Source organism: Colias philodice, chromosome 3 (assembly GCF_061535455.1).
Source record: "Colias philodice isolate Cphi_HAF_F1 chromosome 3, ilColPhil1 Martin Lab GWU primary, whole genome shotgun sequence".
NCBI lineage: Eukaryota > Metazoa > Arthropoda > Insecta > Lepidoptera > Pieridae > Colias > Colias philodice.
The window spans coordinates 8,585,388-8,610,979 of NC_143088.1; the positions used below are offsets into that span (position 1 = coordinate 8,585,388).

At 32.9% G+C, this 25,592-nt stretch overlaps 1 protein-coding gene across 1 annotated transcript in view; it reads right to left on the reverse strand.

The window, feature by feature from the left end:
• LOC149489853 (ATP-binding cassette sub-family C member 4-like) overlaps window positions 1–25,268 on the reverse strand; it is a 33,708-nt gene extending 8,440 nt beyond the window's left edge. The window contains exons 1-16 of the mRNA XM_089714618.1: window positions 24,917–25,268; window positions 18,224–18,355; window positions 17,771–17,975; window positions 17,256–17,481; window positions 16,464–16,561; window positions 15,936–16,133; window positions 12,555–12,681; window positions 7,356–7,502; window positions 6,967–7,151; window positions 5,665–5,829; window positions 5,106–5,243; window positions 4,658–4,825; window positions 2,170–2,283; window positions 1,545–1,789; window positions 974–1,023; window positions 68–277 (exon numbers count right to left, since the gene is read on the reverse strand). Coding sequence (XP_089570744.1) covers window positions 68–277; window positions 974–1,023; window positions 1,545–1,789; window positions 2,170–2,283; window positions 4,658–4,825; window positions 5,106–5,243; window positions 5,665–5,829; window positions 6,967–7,151; window positions 7,356–7,502; window positions 12,555–12,681; window positions 15,936–16,133; window positions 16,464–16,561; window positions 17,256–17,481; window positions 17,771–17,975; window positions 18,224–18,355; window positions 24,917–25,146 — 2,638 coding nt within the window. The 5' untranslated portion in view covers window positions 25,147–25,268. The remainder of the gene's footprint in view (window positions 1–67; window positions 278–973; window positions 1,024–1,544; window positions 1,790–2,169; window positions 2,284–4,657; window positions 4,826–5,105; window positions 5,244–5,664; window positions 5,830–6,966; window positions 7,152–7,355; window positions 7,503–12,554; window positions 12,682–15,935; window positions 16,134–16,463; window positions 16,562–17,255; window positions 17,482–17,770; window positions 17,976–18,223; window positions 18,356–24,916) is intronic.
• Between the last annotated feature and the right edge of the window lie 324 nt (window positions 25,269–25,592).

The following is a 25,592-nucleotide window of genomic DNA, read 5'->3' on the forward strand; positions in this document are numbered from 1 at the left end:
TAAAGGTCTCATTAATTCGTGTTTAATAGAAGACTTATAAAAGTAAATATATAAATCTAAAAATTACCTGAAGAACTGGTATCAAAGAAGCGCATAACACCCTTAATCATAGTCGAGAACATGAAATCGTGGAGTGTTCTAGAAGCGTTAGCGCAAAGCGCCGCAAAGGGAATGACTCGAATGTTCGCTAGGAAGATACACGCTATCACTATACCGCCTTGTATTATGAGATATTGGCCCGTTGTGAACGGACCCACTTGGACGTTTAGACCGGGATCTAAAAGAAGTAAATACATAAATAAACAAGAAATTTATAGATATTATAAGAATATATTAAAAGAATATTAAATTAATTAATTTACGATTATTTAAAATCGACTTCAGAACGAAGGAGGTTTCAATTAGAGTGTTTTTTTTTGCTTTTTGGCTTTGTTACTTCAGAACAACGCTTCAGAACTTTTGACTGGGCAAACCGATTTTGATAATTCTCTTTTTAATTTGAAAATTGTTGCCTGTCTGTTGGTTAAGTTCTGACAATAATTTGAAGGCGGTTTTAAAAAATTATTTACATGCAGGAAGCACAAATGTTCGGACATTATAAGATGCTGGCTTTATTGCTTAATATTGCTTTGCTTTTATAAAAGAGCAACTATGGAGTTTCTTGCCGGTTCTTCTCCATAGATACTGCTTTCCGAATCGGTGGTAATTGTTAAAAATATGTATTGACGATTCGAAAGTGCTTCTAAAAGAAGTCTAATTGAATAAATAAATGTTTAAGTTTGAATAGAAATCCAAGCAATATATAAATTAAATTAAATATGTTGTGAAATCCAAAGACATGTGCAATGAGAATAGTATCATGATTTATTATTGGCATTGTCGAAGATAAGATTATTTCTCCATTGATAAATAATTGTAAAATGTTTAGTTAGACGGATTATTATAATTAGTATTATTTTTTATTAAACTTTACCTATTTCTTCTCCTTGCATCTCTTCCTCGTAATTGGCCATTTGATTTGACCTGTAAAAATATATTATTAATGAAAATTACATAATTTTCTCTACACATAACTCTAACATTTCTAATAAATATTTTATTTGATCTTAAACTAAACAATATAAATTTAAAAAGAATATGTACATATTCAACAAACTAAAAACTGTTTTCATAAAAAAAATCTAATGCTGTTTTGTTCGCAACAGCAGTGAAGCAATTTTTTCTTCCATCCATACAATTCCTAACCGAAAAAAACATCAAACTTTCAGGACAAACACATATCCAACTAAAAACAAAATTGGTTGTCTGTAAAGTCGGTTTACTGACGATAGTTGAACGTGTCAACGTCCGATTGTGCTTCTTTGTCGCTCGTTCCGCGCTCTCGCTTGCACTTCAAGCCTTACATGGAACGCCTCAGAGCGAGATAACGCCGCATGAGTCATGTTTTTTCGTGCGTGCAGCCGGCTATCGAATTATAAGACGTTGTCACGTCAAAATTATAATGAGTAAATAGAGCATATTATTCCTATAAAAAAAATACGTACCAAAAACTGAGCCAATAATCAAACCCAGCAGCCGTAGTAGTGGCCAGCATAATGAGCGTCATAGTAAAGAGAATAAAGCAGATGCTCCCGCCGGCTCTAAAGTACGCGCTAATCACTTCCCACCGCAAGTTACCCGACTGCTTCTCTTCTGCTTGCATCTTCTGCGCTTCGAACTCTTGTAGGTCCATCTCACTGTCGTTAGTGGATACGCTTCTTAGGAGGACCTTTTCGTTTTCGTCTCCTTTCTATATTATAATAAAAAATAGCACACGTGTCAGAAGTAAAACTTCTTCGACAAAATTCAAAGATACGAAAATCGCCTCACTCCATGACGTGATGGTATTGTCATGATGCGAAAGAAGTTTCACTTAAAAAATTGACCTCTTTTATATAGGTTAGTGGTTAAAAAGTTATTATGATTAGAATGTTAGACTGCGGACTGCGGTGTTATTACGCTATCAATGGATTCTCAATACGTAATAATAATTCATAGTTTAAAATAATTGTCCAATTTATCTTTAATTTTATAATCATTATTAGAAGAAACATAAAAAAATACGTAAAAATTGATGGATTCAATGTTAGAAAGAACAATTCGGTTTTCATTGTAAGAAAATTAACTTACATTTGCAGTTGCGGATTCATCAGTCTTAGTTTCTTGCAAGTTAGTTAACATCATAGCGAACTCCTTTCCAGAGGTTGCAAGCTCATCGAACGTTCCCATATTCTCAATACCACCCTGTAGTTAAAAATAATCTTCAACGACCATGCTATTAAAATAATTACTAAGAGACAATATACCTAGTAATTAAATGCATCGAATGTAATGAGTTTTATTTGTACACGCGATATTCTTTCAGAGCCCTGCGGCTTCGCTTACGGACTTATCCAATATAGCATTTCATACAAATTTTACCACCCCCACCCTATCGAATAAAATTCGTATTCAATCCGAAATACATATTTCTATAATTGCGTCGAAGTGAATAAAATAAATTAAATCTGATATATTCTGCCACCTACTTTTACCACCCTCGACGTATTTATACAGTGTGGAAAGTTTCGATGGGCCCTGGAGGGAAAGTACTTGAAATACTGGAGATATTTTTTTTTTAATAAATAGAACTGCATTCAAAGATTTTCGAAATTTCACTTGATTCGACCGGGAATCGAACTAACTAAAAATTTATAAAATTATTATCTCATTCATCAAATTCTCTCTAATCAGTATTTCAAGCACCTCTCCCCTCCAGGGCCCATCGAAAATTTACACACTTTTCGTGATGCTATTAACAGTTTCCTGTTAACATCAAAGCGTCACAAGAATTCCATATTTTTTATGTTTTTTCCTATTATATTTAATAAAAAATCTATATCCAATCAACTGAGATAGGGTGCAATCTATTCCGGATCGGTTGGAACGATAATTGAACTTATGTAATGACGAGGTTGTTACGTGTAATAACCGAGCGTTTAAAAAGCTTTTCGTTGTTCCAAGTAGAGCCGTTTACAATAAAACTTTTGTGATACACGAAAAAGTGGCAATAGCAGTAGAGATTGTACTTGCCTTGCATGCAGATTAGTTTTTACATAAATATTTAGTTGGTCTATAATCTATATACATCAGATTTATTTATTTATTCTTTAATACCAAACGTATCAATGTATGTGGAAAAATTTAAGCTTGTTTTTCAAGGAAAAGTATGTTAAGGAAAATAACTTCAACAATCGATAGACAATGAAGATAACATTCTATAATAAAAATAGTGATCGAAAATAAGGCGTCAATACATGATTAAATTAATTAAAAATTACAAATAAATGAACTGAATTGATAATATAATACTAGTTTGTACAATGATAGTACAATAACAGACTGCACTGTTCGTCCAACAATAACGTGGTTGTCCGCTGCGGTTTTCATATATCTCTTTTCAAATATATTCATAATATTATTGTAATTGAGTATTGCATCATCTACACTATACAGAACCTTTTCTGTATTGATATAAGGCATTTGTATCTAATATTCGTGAATCAGTTGTTTTATATTTTATAGAATATTAATTAAATGTACTATGTATAGACCGGGAGATACTGACACAAAATTTCGAGTCATTTGTAACAGGATGGCGGTTCTACAGGGTTCTTAGTACGCAATGACAAAAAGAAAAATGATGGTGTGAACGCTGGTACCGGCGGCTTAGACGCGTGGGCGTTAGTCGAACTCGTCGGAAAATAGCGAAAGTCAAACGATTTGTAACAGTATGGCACTTATTTTTCCTGTAAGTTTGAGGATCAACGAATATAAATACAAAATTTCAAAGATCTAGGTGTTGGAAATCTTCACTTATATAAATTAATAATAAATTTATTTTTCAAGTATGACAGCACTTTTTCCCCCTACTAGAAGTATGGCAAATATAATAATGGTCACATTTTATCAAATACTCTCCAAAAAGCCAAATGCAATACTGGTACAAAAAGATAGGCGAAATAAAAAAAATTTGCAGATTTTCGGCGGTATGGCGACCATTTGGAATCGTCCGAAAAGTATGGCATGGCGATTTTCGTAAATGGCTGCACGACGATGGTTACCTGTGCAAAAGTTAGCTTGGTACAAATGGTTGAATAATTGTTTTTTTTAAATCAACACATTCGCGTCGGTATGGCGGGCTGTAAGTCATACCGGAAAAGTATGGCATGACACTACCGCCTACTTCTTTTTTATGGGCTATCGGTAAATTCTAAAATTTTTGTGTTACAAATCGTTTGACTTTCGCTATTTTTCCGACGAGTTCGACTAACACCCACGCGACTAACCCACCGGTACCAGCGTTCACACCATCATTTTTCTTTTTGTCATTGCGTACTAAGACCCCTGTAGAACCGCCATCCTGTTACAAATGACTCGAAATTTTGTGTCAGTATCTCCCGGTCTAGTACTATCTACCCTATTTTTGATTATGATTCATGAATACGTATGTGCCTATAGTAGTCGCCGATTGTCGCCAGCCGTTATATCTGACATCTGCTCGTATTAAAGCATGGCCTACATAGATATTTAGGGTACATTTTGATAAATGATTGTAGTTCAGAATTGTAACACAAACCTCATTCAGCACGATTATATAATCAGCAGCTTTAAGGAAATGTATCTGATGGGTGACCAAGATCCTTGTCCGCCCTTGCAGGTAGTCATTGATGCATCCCTCGAACAATTGTCGACCAACATTTGCATCCACTGCAGATAATGGATCGTCCAACAAGTATATATCAGCCTAAAAAAAATATAACTAAATATAACACACTAAAAAGTAACTGCAATTAAAATCATTTAAATATTCCACGAGACAGGTAATTAGTTGTCTAACCAGTTTCAGTTATTCAGGCGGACGATAAGCTATACATTATTACGTACAAAGTGCGTCGAATCGAAGATTGCTTTCGAGCAAATATTTTTCATAACCGCGTTACGTAAACGGGAAAATAGATGAAAACGTTCAAGGGGAACTAAATTGGATACCTACGTTTGTTTTTGTGAATAAAAAAATGAATTACTTCTCTATAGACGGCGCGTGCCAAATTGATTCTGGCCCGTTGTCCCCCCGAGAGGGACACCCCGCGCTCGCCCACCAGCGTCTGGTCGCCGAACGGGAACTGCTTGAAGTCCTTCTCTAGAGCGCATTTCCTGCATACCTTCAAGCAATGTATTGTAATGAACATCGCTTCACGAATTAGTGGATGCAGCTTGCTTATGTAATGTTACGGTGTTTTTCGATATAAGGATGTTATATTATAATACCATTGTATGAAAATAAAAGTGTGATAAAAATGCAAACATATTCTTAAACATGCAAGCACTACATGACACATCAATTTTGAATGATACAACCTAAGGTACATTCGAATGTAGGAATGTATCTCTACAACAATTTAATAAAAATAATAAGACAAATTGTAGCATCCAATTTTAATGTTGAAATGAGAAATGTCTGCAGCAGCTCGGGATATATGATGCACTGTGAAGAAATAACGTCGTTACACAATAAAGCTAGTTTCTGTGCTACGCGTAAGTGAACGCTAAAACGTGGCCCTATTGTCTGAGCACAATACGTACCCTCTTATATTTTTCCGGCTCGTAGGGCAAACCGAAGAGAATATTTTCTCTCACAGTACTCGGGAACAACCACGCCTCTTGGCAAGCGTACGATATATTCCCGAACACTGAAACCGTGCCAGTGGCTACCGGCAATTCCTTTAGTAGCAGTTGCAAAATAGACGACTGTAAAAAAGTTGAAAGGTCAGCCCTCTAATCGATACATAAAAAATGAAGGTTGTACTTCAAAATGTCAGCAACTCAATTGCTTTCTGTAACTAACTAACTAAGTGCTTATTACAGAAGTAATGTAAGTATCGAGTTTTATCTTATCGTTATATAAATAGCTCGAAGAAAATTTATAAACAAACAAGTCTACTGCTGTAGACTTTGTTTGTTTCATGTTCTTGTTATGAAACGTAGGTTTATTCTCATTATATAATATAAGCTATATGAATAATATATACACATGTATTATGTATGTATGTTCATCTGCTGTACGTATCGCTAGAGGCGTCTTGATCGTCCCTGATTGAAGGCTGTGTTACGTCCATCGTTACGTCACACTAAATTGAGAGCCTTGAAAGCCTAATTGATCGTTCTTGGATTATTTTTATTTTTGAAATGAAAACTTCTTTAGCGGCGTTGAGCACTTTTTCTGTAATGGGTATAAAATCTTAAACTTGCGTCAGGACACGTGACCTGATCGAAAAAGTGTAAGACGGATACCATTCCAAAATATCAAACATGCTCAACGTCAATAATCAAGTTTTCACTTCTGCCGGCACTCCCGGAGTGCAACCCGTCTTTTTTTTTATTTACTGGTTTCCTAATCATTTTCTATTTGTCTACAAACTTTAAATAATTTTAAAGTAAAACATTAGTAATTTAGTAACTAGTTCAAGAGTTCATAAACATTATTAAGTTATTATTATAGTTCATTATCATCATTACCATTTTTATTTAATTCATGCATTAAGCATCAAATGTAGAAATGGGAATACCTAGCTCACAAATTGAAGCTCGCACTCCAGTAAACTTTTCATTTCAACTTACGTAACATCATCTGAATATTGCACACTGATATAATATCGGATTGCTATGTAAATTGTTATTGGAAATTATAATACGCAATTTCATTTTAATCATTGCGGGATTATATTGATTGTAATTTTGTTTATTTACTTTATTCGACCTTATTTATTTAGTCAAAGCATATGAAGTTTATCATTTATTAATAACAGTATAAATAACAGTGGAATTATTTTCAAATGATATTGACAAATTGTATAATATCCTACTTATACATAAATAGTAAATTACCTTTCCAGAACCAACGGCTCCAATGATAGCACACAGTTTCCCTTTTCTGATTCTGAACGAAATGTTTTTAAGGGCCAAGAAGTTGGGGTCTCCAGTCCAACTGGCCGATACATCGCGGACCTCAACAATAGAGTCTCCCCCTGGGTGGGAAATACTTCTACGTAACCTTCTGTGTGGTACGTTACCTGCTATAAATAGAAAAATAAAAATTATTACAAAAGCTTATTTAGCTCTTAGATAAACAGATTGCGCTGAAAGTCAAGCATACTTCGGCATTCCTCCGGCCACTTATTATGGGTGGGTGTGCGTTCCTCATTATTATATGACGGGAAGCTTGCTTGGCTTTCTCATTAACTAAAATAAGCATAATGTGAACATTCCTGACTCACCATTAGTGAATGACATTTCTGACTTGGGCATGTAAGAAATAGGCCGCACCTCCACGGATTTTGGTTGTTTAAAGCTAGTGTTTACTTTGCGGAATATGTTGGATATTGGCGCCAAAGAAGATCCCGAACTTAAGTCTGGGCGATCCTCTGTAAATAAAAGTATAGTCTTGGCAAGGAATTCATACTTTATGGCGACGTCTTCTGCATATCGTAATAAAAGATTAAAAAGAAAACATTATTCTTTCATGCGTCATAAACATACGATACGAAATAACATACAATATAAAACGAGCTAATACATTTTTAAAGTGAAACTTTTATTACATCGTCTCAAACTTTTTGGTCTGTGTAGCGCATGTCGCGTACGTATCGCGGCTGCCGAGTAGGTATACCGACTCGGCAGCCGACCGACACGCGACATGCGCTACACAAAGCAGTGTTCGGAACCGTTCGAACAGTTTCACTTTTACCGTGGTTTCATAAAACCACACAACATTTTTTATTTATCTGATTACAATTCATGTACATAGATGACGTGCGTCGTATCCAATTAAAGCAGCTACTCGTTCTTTATCAATTAAGAAATAAAACTTATACTTTTTACAAATTTTATTACCATTTGAAATACATCGCATACCGCATACCGCATCGCTTTTGGGCAGCCTTCATACCAAGGCCGTAATTTTAATTATTTTTCACGAGGACCTAATTATTTCCCTGGTCTCATTGATAGTAGTATTTACGAGTCAAAACTAGGTTAAGATATACGTGAATAGAGAATGGTTTCATTTATCATAATATACCTAATCAATTTTACAATAAACTTATTGATTACTTACATCAAAGTTTTTAAATTGCCCGTATTGTCGTAATCAGAAAAATACTGAAAGCGTGTGTGTTTATTGTGTCTTCAATAACAATTTCATATAGTTAAGAAATATCATAATCATCATAATCATTTATTCACCATAAATATAAAATTAAATACATAGAAATCATTATCTTAAATTAATTAAACATAAAAAATACAACAATATTATAATAGGACCTGATGATTAAAAGATAATATGACCTGCAGGCCTACACTAAGACAGCTTGTATCGTAGGCCTGCAACCCTTCCTGATGCAGATAAGGTAAGTGGTGCTCATTATATAATAGGTATTAAAAAAATTATCTGATAATATTAATCAAAATTATTTATACATAAAGATTATATTATTAAGATTAAATTAAATTTACATTTTTATTTATTAATTTATAAACTAAATGAAATCTGTAATATTAGGGCCTTTATTTATAAGTGTGTAACTATGTGAGATAGTGTGTGTGTGTGTTGTGTGTGCGTGCGTGTGTGTTTGTGTGTGTGTGTGTGTGTGTGTGCGATTTGTGGCAAGTCTGAGAAAATAACATGAATCAGACTATAACTTTAAGCATTTGCTCAATTGCTTCATAATCATACTCAATCAACCAATTTCGTATGGCACTGTTGGCATCTCTTATGGACATCGAAGGCAGAGCTACAATATCTTTGGCCATTCTGTTGTACATGCGAGGTCCAAGATATGCTTGCTGGCGTTGAGCAAGTTTAGTGCTTGTTTTGGGCTGAGAGAAGACTTTATCTTTCCTTCTTTTACTTATAGTGTTAGAACTGATTAATCGGTGCTGATTTAAGAGAATTTTATGAATAAAGAGTTGTCTTACAGTTAGTACCCCACATTCAGCGAATAACTCTGATGTACCAAAATAAAAAGGCCTGGAAATAGCAACCTTCAATACCGCTCTTTGAGCCCGTTCCAGAATTAACATATTGGTACTTGGAGCACCTCCCCAAGAACTGCAGCAATAGGTTAGTAGTGGCTTACAGAGTGCATTGTAGACTTTAATTATTAGGTCACGATCTGCGACTTCTCGGAGATTTTTAAAAACATAAATGAGCTTTCGAACTCTCTTACTGAGATACTCAATGTGAGGTTTCCAACAGAATCTGCTGTCTAGGATAATTCCTAAGTACTTGATGGAGGTGACGCGTTCCAGTTCAGGACATGCACAGGAAGATATTTGGCAGCTCAGATGTGCTCTTAATGAAATTTGCTCAGGACGATTTCGCGTTTGGGAGAAAAGTATATACTTGGTCTTTGCTATATTAAGGGAGAGCTTATTATTCTGAAGCCAAGTAATTACTAGTTTTAATCCTTCCTCAGCATTTGACTGAGCCTCCTGCCAACTGTTCCCGGTGAATATTAGAGCTGTATCGTCAGCATAGGAGAAAATTTTACCTTGCTTCAAGGAGATATTAAAGAGGTCATTAACGTAGACCAGAAAGAGACTCGGGCCGAGTACACTGCCTTGAGGTACGCCATAGCTAACTTGCCGTTTTTCACTGATATAGTCACCAATTTTAGTTTTTTGTTTCCTGTTTGTCAAATAATCTTTTAACAGAGACAGTGCATTTTCCCTGATACCTACTTTCTCTAGCATATCCACAAGGGCGGGTATGGAAACAGTATCAAAGGCCTTTGCTAAATCAAGAAAAACTCCAACTACTTTTTTTCGTTTGTCCAAATTATCAACAATGTATTCTGAGATATTAGATACTGCATTTTCAGTTGATCGGCCCTCCCTAAAACCATATTGCGATGAAGATAGAATTTGGTATTTTTCGAGAAAACTCATTAGTCGTTTGTTTATTACTTTTTCAAGCACTTTGGATAACACCGGTAGAATAGAGATGGGTCTGTAGTTTTCAACACTATCGCTGCACCCACCCTTATGAATAGGAACAATTATGGAAGTTTTAAAAGCATCAGGGAAAATCCCTGTCGTGAGACTTCGGTTGCAAATGTGAGTTATGACAGGCACAAGCACAGTAGCCGAGCTCTTAATGATTTCCGCTGTGATACCATCATATCCCGCTGCACAATCACTCTTTAAATTTTTAATTATGCGAAGTATTTCGTCTGGGTCTGTTTCTAACATGACAATGGAATTAATTTGTGAAAGAGTATGGTTTATGTTAGTTGACATAGCTGTGGCTTTAATCTTCTCAGCTAGAGTCTTTCCCACGCTAACAAAGTAATCGTTTATATAGTTGATAGAACTAGTTGGATTATCCTTTACTTTAATTAGGCCCACATTTTTATTTTCATCTCTTTCAGTATTAGTGACTTTTTTTATTGCCTGCCATGTTTTTTTAATGTTGTTTTGATTTTTTAAAAGTTCAGCTTTGTAATAATCTCGTTTCAAGTTTTTTAATAATTTCGTACAAAAGTTTCTATAACGTAGGTAAGTGATCCTTAGAATTTGGTTATTAGGAACGTCTTTCAGTCTTATGTGCATGTAATATATAAAAGTATAAAACATGTGTGCATAAACAAACAAAGGAAACAATATCAGTATATGTATTTTGTTATTAAAACTTGCTTAGATTTGATAACGATCGTACTACAACAATTATAATGAATCAATACAATAATTTTCCGTTTTTGTATTGCGTATTATATTAGAAATATTAATTTAAATAGTATTCAATACATTCATATGACAAACCTACGACGGTCGAGCCGCTCTATGGTTGGAAATAACTCTTTAATTTATTCCATTACTTAGCTAAATGAACCGGTTCCAGGAACATCGCAAGTATTCTAAATGAAGATAAGTTCGTAAGTTCATGAAATCCTAATTGCATAATTGTCGTTATATTATCTTCATTCAATATAATGTATCCCTAGCCTTCGTAGGACTTGTCTGTGAAATACGACACGTTATTTAAGTTACCTTAATAAGTACCTGTAAAATTTTAAAATTTAAATTCATATTACTTTTACTTTGATTATTTATACTTTTTATCTAAAAACTAATTTTGGAGAATTGAAGTTTTGATGAAAAGATATGTAAGTACATATATACATTCTTTACTTTTTTATACCTACGTTTTGATAAATTTGGAGAGGTCGATAACATATTACTGTAACAAATAAAACTAATGTCCCGGTTTATTATACATGTACTTAGCTTACATAAGATATTTTGCAGACGTAGTTAACACGTTCACTGCGGCACCTAAAATGCCAAACTTACCGTTGTTGCGGCATGTCTTCCATACTTCACATCGGCAAGTTCACCACTGTGCGTCATGAGCCATTTTTATCACATCGCACCTTCTGACTTTGAAGGTTAATAATTTCATGAAATTTCAAGATATTTCAAAAAAATTTTTTTCAGATAATAGTTTATATAGTCTAGTATATACCGCATAAATAGCTTTTAGTTTGACCCAATAGTTTAAAAGATATGAGGGAAAATGTAAACCCCTGATTTTGTGAAAAATTATTTGCCATCCATTGATCGGAAAATATGTCTGTTAATGCCTCCACAATATAATAAATTAATTTATGAGCATTTTTCAATAGTTTAAAAGATATGAGGGAAAATGTAAACCCCTGATTTTGTGAAAAATTATTTGCCATCCCGCACTGCGTTAATACGGCATGTTTACAGTGATAGCGATGGGAAACACAGTAAAATAAAACATCGATATCGATATAAATCAATTTTGTATATTTCAGTCTGTTTGTTAACAGATAACGAGATCGTCGATACAAAAAAAAAACACATAAAACAAGGCACTTGATAGAGTAATATCAGGAAATTGTTCAGTAACTTTTGTCTTAATTTGTTCAGTAACTTTTGTTTTAATGTTTTATATTATTTTCACAACTGTCATCACATTCGGTCCTGGTGCATCACTATGCGAGACTGACACGCGGCGCGCTCGCAGTACAGTGCGGCATGAGGTGCTTGTCCATGGCAAAAAATTTGACATGCCGCACACAAAAGAAACGGTTTCTTTTCTATGCGTTGTGTCCAATATTTTGCCATACGATTTTTAAACGAAATTGAGTCCTACTTCAAACTGTGATCACAAAAATATATTTGTCTCTTTTCTAGTCATTGAAAACTGCGATTTTGGGCGCCGCACTGTGGTGTAGTCGCTGATGGCCCGATACTGGACATGCCGCAGTGAACGTGTTAAGGTTGATTTTTGCGTGCTTTTTAATGATGACACTTCTGTTCCCTTCCCGACCTAGCCTTCCTTTCTCAGCCATTCATTCGTAGCCTTTTCTTTGTAAATGACAGGTGATTGAAACCAGTCTCTACGTTCATGCGTCAACCGTCAACCAAATAACAAGATTACTTACCCAATATCATGAAGTCTTGTACTCTTCTGAAGGATACTAAGAGCTCAGCCGTAAATGATAAAATCATAGGCAGTATCATTGTTATGTTAATGTTGGCCGATGACATGAACTGTTGCAAGGGATAAATCTAAAAAAAAGGAAATATCCTGAATGTGTATGCATCTAAAGAATTTGAGGCTTTTGTTCTTTTTTTAAAGGAAATAAATTTATTTGCCTACTTACTTTCTATTATGAATTCGCAATCAATACGCAATGCATTTATCTAATATTATCTCAAAATATTGCGAAACATATGAATATACAGGGTGCCCCACTATCGGTATACTGAGCGCGAAGGAACTGGTAGTCTTGCATACACTGATCACGTAAAAAATACTTAAACAAAAAAAATGACGCCAAAATTTTTTTGCTAAATTTTCCTTAAAATTCATGTTTTCTTCTCTAGCTTCGCGCAGCCGGCATATAACGCTTCGCAAATGTGATCATTTTGTTAACCGACTTCAAAAAAAAGGAGGAGGTTATCAATTCGGCCGGTATATTTTTTTTTTATGTTTGTACACCGATTACTCCGAGGTTTCTGAACCGATTTACGTGATTCTTTCTTTGTTCGATGCGGGATGGTGTGGAATTGGTCCCATAAAATTTTTATTCAGATAGGCCCAGTAGTTTTTATTTTATGAGCATTTTTGTCTGTACTCGATGACTTATTTGAAATGTAGCAAGTAACTTTGATTCACTTCCTGGTAACCGATTGAGCTGAAATTTTGTATACGTATGTAAATTGGATAGCGATGAAACATTATCATGATATAAAGCTGATTTGATGATGGAATCGGAAGGTGGCCATAGGAACTCAGTAATATATTGACTCAACTTTATCGAGTTTGGGCTCGTTTGATTCGTGTTGAAAAATACACTAAAAAGTATTAAATAAAAATAACTACGTTAAAAACAACCGACTTCAAAAACGGAAAAGTAAAAAATAAAAAAGATTTGATATTATTAATTACTACATATTATTTAGATGTGCTATTTATTAAATAGGTTTGAAGTCGGTGCCAAACACAACACACTTACTATTAAGAGGCCGTATCGATTTTAAGAGTGATTTTGACTTGTTTCTTTAATTCTTTAGGAGCTCGTTTAAAAAAACTAACTACTATGTTATATGAAAGTAATGGTATAATTTAAAATTCTCTAGAATATTCGATTATATAGATCTGCCGTAACAACGTTTGCGCTACCGTATATAATCGAAAATTCTAGAGAACTTTAAATTATTCCATTTCTTTCATAAAAAATATAAAATGTATTTTTTTTATTGCAAAATTTTTAAGCATTAACCTATCATTTAGTGTGTATTTTTTATTTTTTTTTAACTCTGTTGTAAGAACTAGAAATTCGACGCCATATACGCATAAAATTTCATCAAAGTAAGGCTATTTTAACTTAGATGTTCTTTGAATTTTTCAATAAAAGTACATAAACTGCCTCGAACATATTTTAGGATGTCTCAGTGTCTTTACTGTAGTATATTTTATAAGAAAACTTCTTCTATTAAATTCCGTGTAAAATACAAAGACACGAACGTCCCGCATGGAAAAAATTGAAACACACCTTAGGTTATTGGCTATTAAACAAACTGGACAATGAATATCAATAAATTGTCTCGAACGTATTTTAGATATTGAATGAATCTTTAATTTAAGATATCATCACACATTGTTACTAATTTAGTTTTGTTAAACGAGCTTCTAAAGAATCACAGAAACAAGTAAAAATCACTCTAAAATCGATAAGGACTCTTAAGCCCGTGCACCGACATCAAACCTTTTTAGTAAATAGCACATCTAAATAATATGTAGTAATTAATAATATCAAATCTTTTTATTTTTTACTTTTCCGTTTTTGAAGTCGGTTGTTTTTAACGTAGTTATTTTTATCTATGAAAACATAATCTTAAACGATAGCTCTCGTGCGGGTGGCAAAGTTGGGCGGGTTCCTTGTTAGTGGTGTACACAAAGAGTTTTAAGAATTCATCTATTTGAAAAAAAAAATGCATCTGGAATTTTAAAAGTATTTTTTACGTTTTCAGCGTATGCAAAACTATTACCTCCATTGAGCTTAGAATATCGACGGTGGGACACCCTGTATAATATATTACCTAGATAGGTACTTATTTTAATATTTATTTTAAACTTGAACAGACGATACTCGTTTTCATTATCGTTCACCAGTAGAAATAAAAAACGTCTTAATGAAATTGTTTGTAAATTAAGCATCATTATACGAAAACGTAAAGTATATTGGCCATTTAAAATTTATCAAGCTATTTTATTACCTACCTACTGGGTTTTAGCACTTCATTACTCAATGTTTTTTAGCCTTTTATTATTTTAATTAGGTTTATAATTCTATAAACTACTAGCGGTCCTCCCCGGCTTCGCCCGTGGTAGGTACCTACATGTTTAAACTATCCTATCTCTCAAGTTGGATCGAACTGCACATGGTGTGCGAATTTTATTATAATCGGTTAAGTGGTTTAGGAGTCCATTGAGGACAAACATTGTGACACGAGATTTATATATATTAAGATATAGGTAATATGTTACAATTTTAGATAAGCTATTTTTTCATTGTCATTACAATTGAAATGCATGATGAGAACATAATTTTATCGTGATATGATAAATTTAGAAGTTATCACAACATATTTCATCGATTATTATTTAACATGCTGAAAGACAAATACTTAATACTTAACGATATATAGATTAACAATGTATGTGTTGATTGTACATTTGTGATGAGAAAATAGGTAAATAAATTTAATTTAATTTAATTTATATATTTCTGACTTCTAATAACGTTGTAAGATAAATAAGATAACAACATTTAATCCGTACATATACATATTATATACGGTTATGATACTCCATTGAGTCTGTTTTATTTTAATATTATCTAAAAAATCAAATACATATGTAATTTTGAATTGTTAAGAGAATAAAGAAAATCATTCAGTCTTCTTTCAAGTAATTAATTAAAGTCATTTTCTGCTTTGATTTAGGTATGTTAAATATACAAAATAATAAAAAGGTAGATACTGCAATAGATTAGTGACCGAGTCATCTAATATCCAAATTGTTCAAGCTATTAAATATTTCACGTTCATGTGCATGCTATAAAAAAGAGCGTGTGTGCCGAGCACACGTGTCAGAAGTGAAAATTCTTTGGCAAGTTTTAAAGATACCAAAATCGTCATCTTACTCTATGACGTAACTGTATTGCCATGACGCGACTTTGAAATTTTACTCTTAACGCGCCTAAAAAAGCTTCCCTCCTAAAACTTATTAATTGAATTTGAGTAGTTATACTTACAACATTTGCAGTGAGTGGATTTCCAAGTAGAATATACGTGAGGACTGCAAAGAATAGCGCGGCTCGTTCGGTGAACATCATAAAACTAAGGAAGATTGACCTGAGAATCGTAGCATTTTTAACTTCGTGCAATTCTTCTATACGCTTTTGTGCTATCATTTTCTGGAAAGGGATCTCCCATGCGTACATTTTTATAACCTAAAAGTAATGGGGACTCATAATTATTAGATAAGTAAATTATATCTACCAAAATAAAAAAAATGTGAACTTTAGTGGTTATTACTATATGAAATAAGTATGTACATATATACATTTTAATCGCCTGCATAATTCATGGATATGCACAAAAAGCACCTGCACAAGAGAGATTGCCTAAGTTTATGCAGTTTAAAAAAGTTTCGTACGTACCTAATTCATTCAGTAAAGCAATGAAGCGTATTATTTTAAACCAAAATATCACATAAACATATTGGTGGTTTTATTTTTAAAGTGAAATGCATAGTTATCGTATAATTATAATAAATATACCTGTATACCGTTGATAACTTCACTCATAACTTTGATACGCTCGTCTGTTTTACCGGCAGTACGGAAACGTACTTTACCCATGAGCCTACCAAGTCCCCCTGTAATGTAAATGCTGTTAAAAAAAAATTACTAAAAGCACAGTATATAGAAAATCATAAAAGATTGTGAACATAATATCAAACCGAGGTAATTAATTTAACACAGTATTATAAGTCGCCATTTATTGCATAGAACATTATTCGATTCGATACTTCGAAAAAAAATGTGTGCGTGTACTAGTGTACACACGTAAGAAGTGAAACTTCTTTATGACCTTATTTTTCAAAAAATAATTAACTATATGCAACTTTACAGAAATACGTCGAATCACGCGTGGTAAGGATAAGAAAAAGATGGCGCGTAACGGAAAAATGTCACGCGTAACGAAAAAATGTTACACTAATTTTTTTTCCAACCCCGATAAAGAAGTTTCACTTCAATAATATTTCCTATATACATAATGCTTTTAAATATTTTCCAACCATCAAATAGCTTAAAGAATGCTTTTATTCTTTTATTTATTTATTTATAATCTTTATTGCATACAACACAAATACAAATTTCACACACACAGACAGGACATTAGATGCAAAGGGCGGCTTTATTGCTTCAAGCAATTTCTTCCAAGCAACCCGAGCAGCCAATGTATTGGAAAAAAAAAAGAAAATTAAGGTAGATTATGTACACAATTTTTATCGCGTTATACGCATATAGATCACTAGTCCGCGTTATCTGTGATCAATAAACACTTACCTTGGACAGGAAGGGCTAATACCATCAGCGCCGCGACACCGATGAGGGCCGCGTATCCCGCCTGCACATAGCCCAAATAACAAACAGCTACCAACTGTATTGGTATGATCCACACGTAGTTCAGAAACAAGAATGCTAAATCGAATCTCTGGAGATCGTTGGACAATATGTTCACTACCTTTCCAGCTGTTGTTTCGCCCAGCGCGCCATTGTTCATGCGCATTATCTAAATATGGAAAACAGTTGTGCAATTGTTGTGTTCTATAATTAATTGGCGTTACTTATTAATATTGCGTGTAAACTTAGAAGAATTTTAATTAACAAGGATGCGTGTACATTGATCACAATCTCTCGCAAATTGAGTTTCGTCAGAAGATGAAACCGCTTAATGTAACATGTCTGTGAGATACATTTATGTGGATGAATACTTTTTGAGTTCATCCGTAACAAGAAAACACGATAGTTTTTTCCCTTCTAATTTCTTAAAATATTTATATATTGAAAAAAATTATTACCTTTCTGAACATAAGCGTACTGACTGCTACTCGAAGCTTCATTCCAAATTGTTGACAGTAGTAGTTTCCGTGGTGATTACAAAAAGCCGCAAGTAAATTAGCTACTATCATAGCTGCAGCATAATATGAAGCCACTGCAGTTGTCATTGTGGTGTTCACAGACCAGTAACTTAACAACTCAGAGAATAAGAGAGGTGTGGCTGTCCTGTTAAACAAAAAAACATTCTGTAACCTAATCCAATCATTCTATAACATCAATAGATATCTCTCACTTGATGCAGGACAAGAATATTACCTATTCATGTATATATCAATATGTTATTATACGTTAACAGTTCAAACACATGCACAATGAATCAAATAAAAGTGATTGTTTATGGAGATGCATTACAAACGTAACGTTTATTTTTTGAAAAATTGAAAATACAGTACCAATACTATACAAAACCTTACCTTAAACTTGTGTAAATAAGTTGTAGAATACCACCAGGTATATATGTCCAGATGAAGGTTTTAAATAAAACTCTCGTCAGAGAAGGTTCCCTCCCCGCTGCTTTCGCTATTCCCTCTTCTATAAGCCAATTTCTGTAACAAAATCAAATAGATTTAATTGGAAAGTAGATGATTACGTAAATATACTAATTTCATGTATTCGTGCATATATATATATATACATGATTATTTATTTATTAGCGCATATATAATCGAACAAAATACGCGATAAAAATATCCAAATTCTCTAGCCGAAGCTATAATCTTACAATAAAAAATCAGTCATTGCTTTTGTAATATAGACTGTGAATATGAATACATATTTACAATACAACGTTTTTACATTTTATAAAACATTAATGGATTTTAATTAAAATGGCAAAAAATCTGAAATATGAAACAACACGAGTATACGATAAAGTGCTATCTTACAGAACAGGGACACATTTATAAGATGAAAATGTCATAAGAATACAAGCTATGTCTCTTTACCCACGGTGCATGTTCATGACACTATAACGGCGCATTTGTTAAAGATATTTTAACGTAACAAAAACATTGCGAAAATGATGACAATGCTATTTTCTACATAACTGAAGAAATAAATAATCATCTTGTTATATTTTAGATCGTAATTACCGTAAGTACCCAAAAAATGTTAACCTAGTTGCCTGCCTATTATATTTTTTCTCAACTCTACTCTATAAATAAAGACAAGAGGGCGCATCATTAATTGTTCCGTACGTAGCTTTGGGACTGCTGTAATCGTAAAACAGTGGAAAGTATTACAAAAACTGAAAATAGTACTAAATGTATCTCTTGCTTTCAGACTGCATCAAAAACAAGGCCCATGGGATAGCACATATTTATGGCTGAAGCGCATACAAGGCAAAATGTTTATCTAGCCTACATTCTGCATCATAAATAAACCTTAAGCACAAACTACAAAAATACTTAAAAATTAAGGACACTGCAGGTGATTTCATTTATATTATAAAAGTGAGCTTTTCACACATTTATTTCGGGTACAAAATCTTAAGTTACTGCTATATTTGGCATGCAATTTTCATTTAATTTCAGATATAAATGACTCGTTAATACAAAATAATATTATATAATCTTAAAATACATATTTATTTCAATAGGCATGACGAAAGATTTTCAAAACCTCTTCCATAATGTGTGTATACGTTTATTAAACACTAGCGACCCGCCCCGGCTTCGCACGGGTGCAATGGCGGCCGGCCGGTACCGCCGCAAACGCTACGTCCCGCTATTTTTAAATCTGTAATATCTTCGAAAATATTCACTTAAATCATACGGTGTAAAGGGCCATATAGATCTATATTAAATGAACAATGTATTCAAGGTATTTAATTCGTTAAAGATTAATGCTGTATTGGTTAAAATCGCTTCGAAAATTAACCATTATTTGTCGTAAAAAGTAAATGACAAAAAAAAGTTATTGTGGGTTATCCATAAGAGATAGACATATACCGTCGCGGACTTTTCTGTAGACCTTTTCAATGTGTACAATACTTAGTACATTATTTTGATAAAAGTCATAGGGTTCAGCCTGCGTTTGCAATGTAAGAGGAAAAAATGTAATTATTTACGACATCACATTAGAAACCTCAAAAATAACAGTACTTCTCCACTATTTAATGGATGTTATTATACATATAAACCTTCCTCTTGAATCACTCTATCTATTAAAAAAAACCGCATCAAAATCCGTTGAGTAGTTTCAAAGATTTAAGCGTACAAAGGGACATAGGGACATAGGGACAGAGAAAGCGACTTTGTTTTATACTATGTAGTGAAGAAAAACCCTATATTTCGCTAATATACTTAAATTTAACGAAGATAAAAGCCATTTTTCAAAAAATATTTATTAACTGTGCTAAAACAGCTCACAGGTGTCATGGCGTAGGCGTGACGTCACTCTTACGTAAATACGTAATTATCTGTGTGCATAGCGAAGTAAAATTAAACAAATATTTAATTATAAAGTGTTATAGAATCTAATTTCAAAGTTTATAAGTGGTGTGCAGTATTGCAATGTGAATCTACATAAAAATAATACCCAAAAAAAAAGTGTTAGTAATTGTTTAAAGTGAGAAAATAATATGAAATGATTGTATAAATTTGACGCAGAGAAACCCGAACCACATATTCGTGAATTCGCAATTATATTTCTGTTCTGAGTCGATAAAGCATACGTGAAAAAATAGAAAATAAATAAAAATGCGTATTCTCAGCATATTCATAACAACAAAATACACCTGCCGCGAAGTTGTTGTGAGTTGTTTACGTAGACGTGACGTCACGCGTGTTTCAGTCAAAATGGCCGACTGCAGAATTTCAATGTTTTATTTTATTGATAATCTCATTAATCTTAATGTTTTTAATATTTCTAAGTCACTATTTTTAATTTATATATTATACATTTTCCCTTAAAAACACTAATTCGAACATTTATGGATACTGTCGTCATGCCTATTATCACTGATAAACACTCAAATGTATATAATTATGTAAATGTAATATGCATAGTAATCTCTCTTGCAAACAATTCCAGATTATCAATGTCATTATCCTGAAATAACATTGAACAAAGAACATTAAAATCTTAAATTTTTCAGTTAACATTTTATTCATAATAAATTGTTTGTTCGAAAAATACTTATTAAGTACTTGATGAAAATATGTACAATTAAGTATTACACGATTCGTATTGTGAATTTGATCTCAAACGTTTATATGAAACGAATTTTCAAAGGATTTGAAAACGTTGTGATCGTTCGTAAAATTCCTGATTAATATTTATTTGACAGAACATTCTTGTTTTATTTAGAATTTGTAAATGTTGGATATTTACATGAACGTATTTTATCAAGGACAAAAAACAATTATAATGTTTTCTTTGAATTCTCCATAAATTTATGTTTCCTCAATATGTCACCTTTCTTTCATACTTGGTTGAAATTGAATTACTTAAATAAAAACATTAAAATAAGATCATTAAATGGATCAAACGAAGAGCGTTGACTTCAAATTGAGATTATATAATGAAAGTTTTAAAATGTTATAGTTTTTGAAGTGAAACTTCTTTATCAGGGTTGGAAAAAAATTTAGTGTAACATTTTTTCGTTACGCGTGACATTTTTCCGTTACGCGCCATCTTTTTCTTATCCCTACCACGCGTGATTCGACGTATTTCTGTAAAGTTGTTTAAAGTAAATTATTTTTTGAAAAATAAGGTCATAAAGAAGTTTTACTTCTTACGTGTGTACACTAGTACACGCACACATTTTTTTTGTATGCGCATTAAACGAGGGAGACTAAAAGCTACCCATATAAGTAAAAGGCTACACACACTAAGACCGATCATGGACGAAATGTGTTGCAAAAAATATTCCCTTAAAGATGCATCATGGGTCTGTTTGCAAAAAAATATCTACATATTAAAATTATTTGAGTCGGCACAAAAATATTATTCAGACGGAGGAACATAACGAAATAATGTTAGTAACATGGATCAAAAGATTAATTAATAAATAACGATTATTGAACTATATTATTATCATTTTCAATAATTTATTTTCATGTAATAGAGCAGGCTCCAAGGAGATGTTCGTTTGCATAAATAGCGGACCTAAATCTGACTTCTGATATATATTGTATAGATCCCAGACATCCTATAGACAGATGTTGCCAACCAGTTTTGTGGTCCCCTTCCCCGCACCCCGGTAATTAAATATGGCATACAAAGAAAAAAATAAACATTTCCAAAACATGCCGCGTGGGGTATCAAATGAAAGAGCTTATTGAGTAGATCACGAATATATAGCATACTATAACATTTCTTACACTTTCTCTAAGATTTTTTAGAAAATTTACGAAAATGGTCCATTTTTGAGTTAACTTTAAACCACTATAGATTGAAAACTCATGAATATATTTTTTAAATTATTATTTTAAATAATTAACAATAGTCCATTGTTTACGATTCAATAGTTCGTGCAGTGAAATAGTTGCATGGGGGAGTGGGGGGAGCATCCAAAGATGGCGAGTATATTTTCAAGTTTATCCAATCTAATCACACCGAGGTTGATTCAAGAATTTTCTGCCATATTTTTCATTCAGTCAAACAAAAAGACAGTGTAGAGATAATTATTCTAAGCCCTGACACCGATATTTTTGTATTAGGCCTTTATTTCTGGCATAAACTTGAAAATATACTCGCCATCTTTGAATGCTCCCCCCACTTCCCCATGCAACTATTTCACTGTACGAACTATTGAATCGTAAACAATGGACTATTGTTAATTATTAAGAATAATAATTTAAAAAATATATTCATGAGTTTTCAATCTTTAGTGGTTTCAAGTTAACTCAAAAATGGAGCATTTTCGTAAATTTTCTAAAAAATCTTAGAGAAAGTGTAAGAAATGTTATAGTATGCTATATATTCGTGATCTACTCAATAAGCTCTTTCATTTGATACCCCACGTGGTATGTTTTGGAAATGTTTATTTTTTTCTTTGTATGCCATATTTAATTACCGGGGTGCGGGGAGGGGGACCACAAAACTGGTTGGCAACATCTGTCTATAGGATGTCTGGGATCTATACAATATATATCAGAAGTCAGATGTAGGTCCGCGATTTATGCAAACGAACATCTCCTTGGAGCCCGGTCTATAACGGTATCTATCATATATCTAAATTATTATCTAATCAAATCCGTATCAAAAATAAAGCAATATAAAATTAAGGGCTGATTTTTCAATCCTTAGTTAAAACTTATTCGTCGAATAATGTATAAAACTACCATTTCAAAAAAAGTATTCTAATTGCCCGTATTTGACTGTTTACGTGACATTTTAATATTATCGTGTAATACTTTATTGGACGGATAAGTTTTATCCAAGCATTGTAAAATCGGCCCTTAAAAAAGCAACTAAAGACAGATAAGGCTTAAACAAGCTCTTATGAGAGATGATTAAATATGATCTCATGGCAAACAAGGCTACCTGTAATAATATTTTTGAAGTGAAATTCTTTAGGCGCGTTGAGAATAAAATTATGGTAGTCAAGATCGTGGTTTATTTACCTATGGCCTTAGAGTGCATAACGTCATACTGCATAGTGCATAGGCTATAATTGAGTTAATATTTGTCGTTTAACTTTTATAGGTTGTTGAAATTTTAAATGCCGATTCCCATATATTTTACTCCACTGATTTAAGATTTGACGAAACATCAATATTATTTTTTGGAAGCATGCTCGTTGCTTACACTTCTTTCTAGACTAAACTTTCTTTTTTGTTACATCAAAGATAGAGCCTCTATTAAATTGTGATTAATTTCTGTTTATTTCTGAATTTTTTTTTATTTATTCATAACTATTGTCTATTCTATATACCAAGTTATATTTGATTTTTCATTGTGAGTAATAATGTACAATACGAGTTTAGACAGCTCTGTGGTTAATTTATTAATTTATTTGCATCTTAAATTATCACGAATGAAATATTATATTTATATTTAGGTTTGGTCAGAGTAAGTACCACGTTATTTATTTTTATGTAAAACCAATTCTTTTGTTATGTAAGTACTCGTGGAGGCTTAAGTCATCACAATAGCATTGATACTTTTCAAAAGGTATAACGGTTTTACATGTTTATGTTGTAATTAAATATATCTTAAAAAAACAATTGCTAAACATTATCTATCTAAAAAAAGTAAAAATAAAAAACAAATTAACTCCGTTCATATCAAAATATTAAAGGTAAATTTAAAATTTATTTAATGTTGGATTAGGTTCGAATCTGTTTAGGTGGTACTAAGCTAAAGCTATTATATAAAAATCAGTTAAAGATTAATAATTTTAACTTTATTACACTCGCAAAATTAAATAAATACTAAATAAATATAGTCTGCTCTGCTTACAGAAGCTCTATCATAAGAAAAAGAAATGCTGATAATGCTAAGGTCTAGAGTCTAGACACATCAATAATGTCGTGTCAATTGTCAGAATTAAAAATGTAGGTATATGTTATTAAATGCCAACGTTGATTGAATATTTAATATCTTAGCATGATTTATCTATACTATAATATTATAAAGAGGAAAGGTTTGTATGTATGGTTTTAAACTACTGGACCGATTTTGATGAAATTTGGCACAGATAATCTTTAGACCCTGAGAAAGAACATAGACTACCTTTTATTGCGAAATATGTACCACGGGCGAAGCCGGGGCGGACGGCTAGTTTCAGATAAGATTCATTGTGACGAAATTGAGTTTCATATTTTCAGATGAGAGGAAGCATACCGCTTCGTTGTTAGGCATGCAATATAATATTTTTACGCTATCTAAATTGTTTTTTTTTTTACGGTCAGACGCGTCCCGCGCTGACGTCCACGCCGCCCCACATTTCGTGGGGCCCGTAGCAATTGCTACGAGACTGCAACGTCACTGTTTTCCAATTTGATAATGTTCGCTGACATTTTTAAATTCAAATTAAAAAAAAACATACCGCTAACCATACTTTATAGTGGGAATGTAAAGTACCAAAGTATGGTATAGGTTTTAAAATTAATTTAAATATTTATCCATATTGTTAAAAGTTAAAAATCAGAACTTACTTTTCTAAAGCATCACCCGTAATCTTAGAGTCATAAATACTTTTAGTTGGCACTAAATCATACTCCTCGAGGTCTCTCCGGTTCCCGTTCACGAATAAAGGGAACATCCACGCATAAAGCATACGCGAAACAAGTCCTGGGACACTTTTTTGCGGAGGCGCAGTCTCTTTACTCGTTTTCCACTCATCTTCATTTTTATTTTTACTACTGCTATTTTTTAATTTAACCATTGTCACTGTGTAATTTTAGTCTGTCACTAAACAATAAATAATTTTCACTAGTGCACGTCGGAGCGCGCACAGTACGCCACTTCGAATATACAGGTAGATAACATTTAAGTTTTTCTGCCGTACGCGCTCTACTTTAATGACATTAATGTTAAATAGGTTCATGCGATGTATTAATCTCTAATAACTGATATCGAAGCTACGTAAGTGACGTGACCGTGATGTTTTTTATCGAATATCCATACAATTATTGCACTAAAGGTACATGAGACATAAAATGTGCGATAATTTATGGAAACGGTATCACAATTATTGATGTTTATCATAGCAGGTGATGCGATTAACGAGGAATTTTCTTATTGCTTATAAATGTGAATCATATTGTTATTGATATAGTAGCGAGAGTTTCTTAAATGTATGGTTCATAGATAAAACACATGCTTCAATAA